The sequence below is a fragment of the Oratosquilla oratoria genome, chromosome 22 (assembly GCF_046742065.1).
Source record: "Oratosquilla oratoria isolate Oo_2021 chromosome 22, ASM4674206v1, whole genome shotgun sequence".
Classification (NCBI taxonomy): Eukaryota; Metazoa; Arthropoda; class Malacostraca; order Stomatopoda; family Squillidae; genus Oratosquilla; species Oratosquilla oratoria.
The window spans coordinates 13,705,982-13,718,263 of record NC_134798.1 but is presented as its reverse complement, the minus strand read 5'-3'; the positions used below and the strand labels follow the sequence as shown (position 1 = coordinate 13,718,263).

Here is a 12,282-nt window from a genome sequence, read left to right as displayed (position 1 = left end):
ATTGTACCGATAGATGGCTCTGGATATTTGTTTGCGTTACGATTCGCCGCTCCGCCGCCAGGGGCTTCTCTGACCTGTCATCATTATCTTGCATTTTACTTCAATACTCACTATTTGCGCTGCAGTCTAACCATCTCGGGTATCCATGAGCACTTATTATTATCTTCCATTTTACTTCAGTACTCACTATTTGCGCTGTAATCTAACCATCTCGGGTATCCATGACCACTCCCCTTCCCATTTAATACAACCTAGGTATCCTGCTAATGTAACACTGTTGGGACGTCCCACTTTTAATTTGGTTCGAGCTCCAAATCTTCTCTATCAAGGACTTCCATTCCTCTCATGATTCTATAGATGGTCAATAGGTCACCTCTTTCTCTTCTTTGTTCCAGAGTCGGTAATTCCAGCTTTGACAATCTCTCCTCATATGACAGTTTTGAAAGTGTTGGGGCCATCTTCGTAATTGCTCTTTGGATTCTTTCAATTTTCTTTATATTCTTTTTAGTACTGGGTGTCCATAATGTCGCTGCGTACTCCAGTCTTGGCCTTATCAGTGTGACTAGTATTTTCTTCACCATTTCTTCGTCCAAGTAGGTAAAGGCCACCTTTATTGATCTTAACAAGTTGTAGGTTTCTCCGACAATTTTATTTATCTGTTTATCAAGGGTCATGTCTTTTGTGATAATCACTCCCAGGTCTTTTTCAGAACTTTCTTTACTTCCTTTGTACCGAATTTATATTGTCCTGATTTTTCCCCAAATTCCATTATGCTACATTTCTTTATGTTGAAGTTCACTTCCCACTTCTGACTCCATTCCCAAACCCTGTTTAGGTCTCTCTGTAGCGACTTGCAGTCCTTTTCTGTACTTACTTTCCTCATCAGTTGTGTGTGTGTGTGTGTGTGTGTGTGTGTGTGTGTGTGTGTGTGTGTGTGTGTGTGTGTGTGTGTGTGTGTGTGTGTGTGTGTGTAGTGCCTGTGAGCGTGTACGGAAATATAATTCAAAATGGTATAGACAAATGACAGGTCACTGCTTCGGACTAAGTGGACTTGCCTCCTTCCTGTGGGCGTGGTGGTGCCCCGAGGTGTGTGAGATGGAATGTTTAAAGCCATCTTCGTCGCCGAATCCCAGGCCTGTAAAGCATTTGATGTGTTAGCAGTGCACTGTTATGCATAATAAAATTTACGTTTGATATCAACAAAATTAGTTTTCGATATATGCACACACAAAATTTCTGACCAGAACTTGATTTTTTTTTTTTTTTTTTTTTTTTTTTTTTTTTTTTTTTTTTTTTTTTTTTTTTTTTTTTTTTTTTTTTTTTTTTTTTTTTTTTTTTTTTTTTTTCTGGAGCAAGGTTGATTAATATGTATCTTGCCCATAACAGGAACCAAATGAACAAATATAAGTTGACCCCTTTATTGTATACGAAAGTGACAAACCACAACTAATCATAATTCTTGTTTCTTTGCCTTAAACTTAGTGACATCCCTTCAGTCAAGATTGCAAAACAATTTTAACCCAGGCCTTCCCCACAGATAAGTGGTTCTTAGTACAGATATTTCTTATAGATTATGATCAGATAGCCATTTGAATTCTAACCTCTTTTAGACCGGGAATAAGATCACTGAATATGACAAGAATGGTTCCAAAACCCCAAAAGTCTAAAGTATTAAGCCGTTTCTAATTCTTGTTTCATCGCCCAACTTCGTGGGGTGAGTAACATAGTAATCTGGAGTCAATGCTTATCTTGATAAGAAGGAGTAATGAGAAATGTTATGGGCTACAATTTTAGTGTATATCATGGAAAAAAGTACAGGAAAGAAGATTGTAGTGGTATGGCCACGTGGTGAGATGAAGTATGCCTAAGGAGAAAGGTAACTGGTACGAAAGTGCCTCAGTGTAAGAACGGGAATGGAAGACCAAAGCAAGCAGAGCTGGGCCGACTAAAAAGGGAACGATTTGTGAGGGAAGCAGTTGTCATAGGACATGCATGACCAGTCTGGGTGGGGAGAGTTGTCACAAACACTGATTTTGTATAGAATTGAGAAAATATGCTTAAATGAATAAGAGCACTGAGAGAGGTCAAAAGTCACTGTTTTAGTCGAACACGACAACTTGGTGTACGCGTTTTTGGCGCCCAAATTTACAACACATTTTTGTTCTTTGAATAAGCCTGTAACCAGATAGCAGATTTTGTGTGCATATTAAAAAATTTGGAACAAAGACCAAAAATGTGCAAAAACAAAATGCCCGGAAAGAAGGAAGAAAAAAATGGAATTCGAAAATTCAAAGTCATTTGCTAGTGCAGAGGTGACTTGATAGTCATTTTCGAAAGAGTTTGAGTGAAAAAGATACCTTGAGGATGAGAGTTCCAGAGCTTCTCAATAGAAGGCAATAAAAACAGAGCATAATGATTAACTCTTGCAAAAGCTATAATCAAACAGGAAAAAGAAAAGTCGTTTCAGATGAATTTGGTGCTGCGTAATTTCCTAAGAGCAAATGATTACAAAGGATTGCAAAAGAGGAGCATGCCGACCAGAGTCCTTTTGGTTTATAACTAGGTCGGATGCAATATATATATATATATATATATATATATATATATATATATATATATATATATATATATATATATATATATATATATATATATATATATAGGTAATGTTAAATAATAAACAGACAAATGATAACAGATAGATAAATAAATTATATAAATAAATGGCAGGCATTACAGCAGTGTTTGTATAAACGAATCTTAAAGCTTCGAACTGAACTACATTGCACTGCCTTTGCAGGAAGTTTATTCCATTCATTAACTACACAGTTGGCGAAGTTGTTTCTACCTACTTCCAAATTAAATCTATTTCCTGACAGTTTGAGACATTTATTTCTAGTCGGATTCTCATTCACTGTTAAAATTTTGTCACTTTTGATGTTGTCAATTCCCTTTAGAATCTTAAAGACCTGTATCAAGTCACCTCTGAGTCTACGCTTTTTTTAGGGAAAACAGATTCATATGTTTTAGTCGATTTTCGTATGATTAATTTTTTCATGTTTGGAATCAGTTTTGTGGTTCGCCGTTGTACTTTTTCCAATCTATCAATGTCTTTAATGAGATTCGGTGACCATACGGAAACAGCATATTCCAAATGTGGACGAACTAACGATTTATATAGCTTGTTAATGAGAGATGGACTTTTGAAGTCAAAAGAGCACGCATCAGTCCTAGAATAGTATTTGCTTTCTCAGAGGCTGAAATACACTGCTTAGATGATTTGAGATTGTTACTGATAATTACGACGAGATCCTTTTCACTATCCACTTTTGTTAACGAATTTCCAAATAACTTGTAATCATACTGTTATTTTTACCTATGTGCATAACCTTGCATTTACTTGTGTTAAATGTCATTAGCCACTTTTCAGGCCATTGCTGTAGTTTATCTAAGTCTTCTTGAATATCTAATTGGTTTAAGTGATCACTTGACATTCCGATTGTGACTGTTTGCAGAAATTTGCTTTTGTGCTAACTTTGCATTCTCTGAAAAGTATCTGCGCACCCATGGCGGAATGTCATTTAGTTTGCAATGGAAGCGCTCGAGTTAGAAGAGAAAGAAGAAGAAAAAATATTGGTTTGACGGTGGGCAAGTTACCATATTTTTAGAGAATTTGTAAGTTGATGTTTTGGTGGAACTTCTTTGTTGAATGGTTTTTAATATAATTTGAAAACCTTATGTGCTCACATTTTTTTCTTAATGTGCTTTAGTTGTAAAAGATATGTGCGCCCAAACATGTGCACATCTTAGTGAGAACGTTGGAGGGGAGGCACACACCTACCTAATTCTGAAGAATAATTATCTTGAAGATGGAGTCAGAAAAGCGATAAAATGCAATTTTGGGGCAAATAAGGAGAACTAGGACGATTGTTATAAATTACTGAAACCTCAATGACTTTCGCTACAGTAATGTCACTGGCTTTACTCACAGTTTATTTGAATTGTTTACAGTCTTACTCTCAAAACCGATTTTTAGAAATTATTTTTCTTTTAATTGTTCTTTACTCGTATCTTGGGTATCTTTCGAGTCGGCTGGGAGCATGTTATACAACACTGGTGTGCAAAATTCAAACACTTTTCCTGCCATTTTATGAGAATATACTTTGACCACCCAAATCTTATCTGAATTATGTCTCCTTATGATTTTGTCGATAATTTAGATCAGTGGTTCTTAATCCTTGGGTGGTCGCGACCAAAAAGACGGGTCGCCAAGCCATTTGAAGGGGTGACCAAGGATTTGTGGAAATTATTATTTTCCCAATATTCCTATTCAAAATTTTATCAAAGTATTAATCATGATTGTACAATTCCTAAGTCATTACTATTTAAGGTGCAAACCATTGGTTCTGTCACACGTTTTTACTACCACAAGTATTTTATAATTTAGATAAAAGTGTTTATGAAAGTAAGAGTCGCCATGGTCGATCTGGACAGGATTTTGGGTCGGAGCCAAAAAAAGGTCCACTGGTTTAAATTATATAGATTTATCTTTAAAAAATCCAGGTTTCTCAGGCCTTATCATTTCATAGATGGGAAGGCATATTTTTTTGCGATTTTTGTTTTTAATGGCAACTATTTGAGAGCTATTAAGTCATGAATATGTAGAATTTTATTATTCTAGCAGCCCTATTCGTATAAATCTTGCATATTCTTTAGATTTTTCATTGTATTATTTAGTAGTCTATAATAGGCAAGAGATGCAGTAATCAAACTTTTAAGATTTCGTAGGTATAAATCAACATTCTTTGCTGTACCTTCAGGTAAACATTTTCTTAGAGATGCAGCTTTTATTAGGTGGTATTAATACACTCTTATTGCATTAATTTGTTTTTTTTTCATAATTAAATTGCTGTCAGCTACAATGCCTGGTAAATAACCAGGCATTGTAGTTGATGTTAATAGTATATACAGGGTTTCACAAAAATGTACTAATCATTTGCAAAATTTCATAACATTGCCAAAACTATTGGTCCACGTTGTCAGCTGTGTCTGGGAAAACTGTGGTCATCAGTTTAAGGATTTGCGAACACGATAAGGGAATTGGACTAGGCTAGTAGGAAAAGACCAAAAGATTCTTTAATTTCAAACTAATAATCGTCATTTTCCAGACTCAGCTGATCACGTGGACCAATAGATTTGACAATGTTATGAACGGGTTAGAGCGTCGCTATTTGCGGCGGAGGTCGAGATGGATTAAGGACATGGTTTTGCGACGATAAATCGAGTCATCATCATCATCATCAATCATCAACCATCGTCGATAATTAACTATAATCAACCACCATGAAACATTTCAAATAGTATATTTTTGGGGATATACGTATATATATATATATATATATATATATATATATATATATATATATATATATATATATATATATATATATATATATATATATATATATATATATATATATGGGCCACATTCTTCTTTCCTTACGATCCAAGACTTTCTCAATTCCTCCGATTCTTCGAATCGTCTACCATTTTCTTTTCCTCATCATTATACCTTCAAAGATAATTGCACCAATAACTGATGACATTTTTCGATTAATTGTATTAACATGGAGAGAAATTCTTATTTGAATGGATCATAAAACTTTTATTTTATTTAATGCCAATTCAGTTTAGGACTGAATGTTCAGACTGCCAAGCAAAGAGCACCAGTTGCTGGTGGCTATAACTCTTTAAAGCTATCCAATACTATCCAAGCATTATGATAACACGGGTAATAATATCGAATCTCAATAATGGAGTGGTCCTACATGGGATGAAATCCAAAACAGCAGTTTCTTGTGAACGTCGTTATAGCTGTATGTACTTGAATGATACACAGTGAACAGAGAATATTCTTTCCCAATTTGGAATTTCCTCTCCACACTGAAACTCTTCTCCTATTCCTTTACTGGGAATCAAGTAAGAATCATGCAACTAAACAATAATTCTTACCAAAGTCAAATTTAGCTTTGATCCCACCGACGTCCTTAAGTCTGAAGAGGTATGTATCTCTCATTCCGCAGTCTAAACTCCAGCCCTTCTTGTTCTTAAACACACAGATGCTGTACACCGCATCTGGAAGGAAAAATGCATAGCTGTAGATCCAATTACAGTAGTGGGAGAAAGTTCAAACTCAAACACCCACCTCCCCTTTTTCTGCCTATAAAGTCGTGAAAGCTCATATGCAGGCCCGTCTTCTCTTCTTGCCCGTAAAGTCGACACATCCACATTAAAACGAGCAATGCTAAGGTTGGAAAAAAAAAAAAAAATCCCCACACGTATTCCTACTTCTTTGGAGGACAAGTTTTTGTTGGACAAATACTGCTCTTGCTCTTCCGGGAAGAGAAATCTGCTTCTCTTACCAGTTCCCGTCATTGTCACTTCATTTCTTACTTAGATAATTCTTTTATTAGGACTTCTTGATTTACAGAGGTGTTGCTAAGACGAAGAAAACTGTCGTAGGATTTTGACAGGAATGAATGAAAACGCAGAAAGCTGCCATATAATTTTGTCAAGAATAAATGAAAACTTATTAAACTAAACTCATATAATACTCACTTATACGCTAATTGAAAAATATTTCAATACCATTACATTATATAAAAAGGTGGGAGAACTTATCTTACTGATTGTATTTTCACGGGTACTCAAATCTGATCTATGATATTCGTGTATGAAAACTATGCAAATATATTTTGTGCTGATGAAAAATCTATATATTTCTATATTCAGTGGTTTCCATATAATAAAGTTTGTTGTTATTATTATCATTTTGCAATGAAAATTGTTCCACTGCATCGACAGCGAAACTGAGTCAGGTTCAAGTGTCCTCAAGAGTAAAAGTGCGTTATTGTGTAGAGGGAACTCCTCAATACCCCCTCTTGGCTAAGGTCTCACATAAACTAAATAACATCTCTTGGGGTCATCCAGGTTTAAGTCAATGCATTGTGTTACTTTATCGAAGAAATAATTCTTTCGCTGTGGAGGGACGTCCCTCAGTTGAAAAGAAATCCCGAGTGGCATTCTAAATTAACGACATTGGTAATGAAAGGCAGCGATAGGATACTCATGTTCATATATATATATATATATATATATATATATATATATATATATATATATATATATTATATATATATATATATAAATATATACATATATGTATATATATATATATATATATACTGTATATATATATATATATATATATATATATATATATATATATATATATATATATATAAACACATATATATATACATATATATATATACACACATATATATATTATATATACACACACACACACACACACACACACACATATATATATATATATATATATATGTATATATATATATATATACACGAGTATATATTGTATATATAACGTATATATATATATATATATCTATATATACATATATACGAGTATATATATATATATATATATATATATATATATATATATATATATATATATATATCGAGAAGAGAAAAGACAAATGTGTGGATAGAGTGGGGTGGGTAAAGTCCGGGATGGAGCAGAAGTACTTTATCCTCTAACGTTTCGACAGTCTTCTTCAGGAGAAGACTCTGTCGAAATGTTTGAGAATAAAGTACTTCTGCTCCTACCCATATATATATATATATATATATATATATATATATATATATATATTTATTCACACACACCACACTATGTATTATATATATATATATATATATATGTATATATATATATATATATATATGTATACATATATATCTACATTACATATATGTATATATATATATATATATATATATATATATATATATATATATATATATATATATATATATATATATATATATATATATATATATACTACGAAAGAGCCAAGTATGTCAGGGAGAGGGTCACGGCCTGATGAACGTGTTCTAAAGTTGGAAAGGAAGGACAGCGTGTAATGGAAAGAGGGGGACGACACCACGTGCGTGTTCAGTGGGAGTAGCTAGTCTAGCTAGCCTATTCACTTTTTTCCTTGTTTGGTTACATTGCATGCTACTTAGCTATTAGTCTGATGAATGTATGCTGACTGTGGTGGTGGTGTCTGGACTCGGTAGATTCTTCGGCCACTATGCATGGGGTTATGCTCTTTATTGTCATTAGCTTCCTTTCAGATACTCTGGGTTAGTGGGGTCTTCAAGTAATTTGTTCCAGGGTCGATTCGCCATACGGTGGAATCTGGTTAGGTGGTTCTGTTTCTTCTTCTTCTTCGATTGTTTCATGAAATGGTGGGGTTTGACCAGTGACAAACCTGAGGAACTTGTTTACAAATCTCTGTAGTTTCTACAGCTGCTTTTAGATAGGGTGTTGAGGGGTGTGTGCTTTATAAGGATGTGTTTGTCTTTCTCTGACGTTGCTTTAGATCCCCTCGGCTTTGCCGTGGTGTCTATGACTTGTTTTATTCTACCACTGACATGGGTCAATATGCCCTGCTGGGTTACTTTGAGTCCCAGTAGTTTGCCAGATTTTGAGTATTCTATAGCCTCGTCTCTTATTGCTATTGTGTATTGGTGTCGGGTTGAATTTTACATTTTTTACATTGCTTCTCAGATTCCGTCATCCGGCTGACTGTCCATTCCGCTTACTTCGCCATCATTTTCATCAAATTTCCTGGTTAGGTTATGACTTGTGTTAAATCATTAAATTACTATAACTCACTGTTTACTGTGAAAGGGGATATATTTGCTGTGTACATCGTATATGGTATAGATATCCTTTTACACTAAACAACATTAACAAAGTTAAACCTATACAAATGTTAGACACAATGTTGATATGTTCTTAGTAAAGTTTAGAATAATATAAGAGAAGTTTTCTATCTACTCAGACTCTCAACATTTGACGAGAATCGCCCCAATGTGAAACAAGTATTACAAACATGACGAGTGCATTACTAAGTACTCATCGAACAGATACAAAAGCCAGCAGGCCATAAGCATAGACATAAATGTTTACGATATTGGCTCGTGAGTATTACTCCCATCTCTCATTCCCCAGTAGATTATAAGAACAAGGTTGAAACATTTTCCTGAGCAGTGTAATAACAGACCTAAATAAATATTGTATAGATGCACTTCATAAAAACGAGCGAGACTAGGTTGGCAGATGTATAATAATGTTAGATCTCCACTAGTCTAATGCGTTTGCGTTAGAAATGTATCGACCAAGGAAAAATACGAGTAACTGAGGAGAGGAATAGATAATGAAAACTGTTGGGAAGAACACAATGAAGAGTTGTTATTTACAAAGACGTCAGCTATATCATACCATACAGCTTACAACATTTGGATGTCAATGATGTCACAATTTTTTAAATTGTGACACCCAGCTCGTTGTCTCCCTTCCCATTTTCTCGTCTGTTTTCTCTCCGTATCAGCCCTTCATTCCCCATAGTCGGGGGAATTTCCAGTCCTTAAGACTTCTAGTAGCTGCATCCTTTCTCCTCGTTATCCTCTTTATTTGTCATGTCATTTTTGACAACCAATTCAATGCCTTAACGAAGGGAGAGACTTCTAATATCTAGAAACACACCCCCCCCTTTTGATTTGTGTTCTCGGAGCCATGCCCAACGGTCCGCACTCACACAAAGCACTCAAACACACCCCCTCCCCCCCCCTGCGCGCTGCCACATATTTGTTTTAAGCTAGGTAATTAGAATTATTAGGACTGTGTTTAACCCGCTCGTGAACAGTGTCTACCTCAAAGAACACTTGGAACTGTGTCACCCTCCCGCATGAACATTATTCGTAGTACCCTTCGCAACTAGGGACGGAGACATAGTACTATTGGCAACGTCGGAAGCCGGCTAGCGGACATCGTGACCTGACCTGTCGCAGGACAGGGGCAGTCTAGCGTGGGTTCCCATCCATGTAGGAACACCTACACGGTCTCGGAAGATTCAGGTGCATCGATCTCGCACAGTGGATACGATGAGTTCCTTTCGTTATTACGAACTGGTTAAACGTCATCCAATATTCAAGGCATAGTGAACACGTGAACACGTGAAACTTTTTAGTGATGAACTCAGTGCTACGGAGTTCCGTGTTACCGGTGATCAGGATCTTATCAACATCGCGTAGACTACCAGGATCATCTCATCAAGAAAGCCAGATGCAGATACATCCCCTTTCGGGACATCCAGACCGGAGGGACATTGGCAGAATTGCGGAGAGACGCCTACCCAGCCGTCTTCAGTGCCCGCTCGGAGAGGTCAACTTAACCAGGCAGTTCCCGCCCATCGCCAACAAAGGCCTCATCCGAGGTGTGAAGCCGTGCTCGCCTGAAGCCACTCCCACTACCCATGTTACATGCTAAGTTAAATTATTTGATGTTACTGTAAGATGTTTAGTTGAATCGCAGGGAGACAGAGTACGATAGGAACCATTAATTAACTTTTAGACCTACCTTTATAGACTATACTAACCATATTTGATATTTGAACAAGTTATCAATTAAAAGTCACATTAGGAATTCTGGGTTTCATTACCCAAAGACGGTCATCTTTATGAGTTGTCCCCACACCCCTCTTTGATTTACTCACACTTGCCTTGGAGGGAAGGCGAGTGGTCCCGAGATGTGATAAAAATCACCTGGACTTCGGTTCCCCAACTGCAGCTATCTTCCCCCTCCCTTCATCAATCACTTAAGGTACGTGTTACCCACACCACCTCATCTACCACCTTCTTCCACTGTCCAGGAATTTGCGTCACGTGCTCGCTAGTGGTCCTTCGAACCGGATATTCATTCCATTACCTATGTACAGAACTCGTAAATTAATGCGACTTCACTAGTTCAATAATCAGTATGACAACTCATGAAGTAGATCACAACATGTTTCCCTGCGCATAGGTTAGCAACTCAATGCACTGTACAGGAGTCACTCCTGCTCGTTAAGGCACGCACTAGGTCAACCATGATATAGTAATTTTATGTCACATTAATTTACCATTCCTACTTTTACCTTTCTCTTGTGCAACATTTCGCCCCTTAAGTAGAATTAGATTGTGCTGAAATTACACTGGTCCCTTTTTCACGGGTAATTCCGCCCGGCCTCATCATTCAGCGGCATCCTCAGCCGCACATCGTAATTTTAAGTTCAGCCATTTTCGGCTTAATTTAGTTTCGGCTCGGCCCAGCCTTCCAAAGCGGCGCAAATACCCCCCCTTTTGGCGCCATCCGCCACCACGTCCTTGTGTTAAGCCTAGCCGTTACCGTTACGGATGACCTGACGCTAACGGCTCGCATCGGCCCGGATTCAAGCGGCCTTATTTTTAAACTTTCGCGGTTTCACGCGAGTTTCCTCCCTCCCCCCTCCTTTGTCAGACCAGCTCGTATGACAGCACAATCTTCTATAGTCACCCCCTTCGATTCTCCATTTTCGTCGTGCGATTCTTTCGCTCGACTCTGCATCGTTCTTTAGAGGGAGAGCGGACACCCCCCCCTCTCGGCTTATGATTCAGTGACCGCAAGCATACTCAGACGGCGGCCACCATGTCTTATTACAGCCCTAACGAAGACGCAATTACGAACGCAACACTGACCGAGCTCATTGCCATCACGCAGAATTTCCTTGACGCTGTCACGGAATATTCTGAAGCCTACGGGGCTATCAACGTTGAGAACCTGAGTCCCAGTGCGGCTACGGAAATTCTTCAAGAAGGTCAAGACCATCACCAAACATGGCGGTTATTGGAGCCCGCGTGGGCACGCCATCCTCACGAGGATCGGCTCACAAAACTGAAACAGGAACTAAGACCCCACAAGAAGGTACTATTAAACCTAAAAGTCCGAGCAGATGCGCGAGTGAACGGCGCAAATACCGCCGTTCAAGCGTCAAACAGCCAGCTTAATCAAAGCCCACTGGTCACATACATAAGGGAAGAAAATCATACCCCCTCTTTCGATGGGGATCTGGAAATGTTCTCCAGCTGGTGGAGCATTTTCAAGACAAATGTTCACGAAAGCAATAGGTACACAGAGGGAGAAAAGTTCAGCGCTCTCATGCGCTCTCTAACGGGGCGTGCCAAGCGTCTTGTTGGATACCCCGTGTTTAACAACACCGCGTATGAACACACCATCCGACGGCTGCATGATGCCTACGACAAGCCCTTGGCAGTACGAAGAAGTCTGAAGGAACGCCTCGTCGCCATTCCCGCACCTACGGACGAATG

At 37.6% G+C, this 12,282-nt stretch overlaps 1 protein-coding gene across 1 annotated transcript in view; it reads right to left on the bottom strand.

Annotated features, from left to right (window-relative positions):
* LOC143037277 (uncharacterized) overlaps positions 1 to 12,282 on the bottom strand; it is a 59,937-nt gene that overhangs the window by 27,276 nt on the left and 20,379 nt on the right. The window contains exons 6-7 of the mRNA XM_076205409.1: positions 6,013 to 6,135; positions 1,056 to 1,135 (exon numbers count right to left, since the gene is read on the bottom strand). Coding sequence (XP_076061524.1) covers positions 1,056 to 1,135; positions 6,013 to 6,135 — 203 coding nt within the window. The remainder of the gene's footprint in view (positions 1 to 1,055; positions 1,136 to 6,012; positions 6,136 to 12,282) is intronic.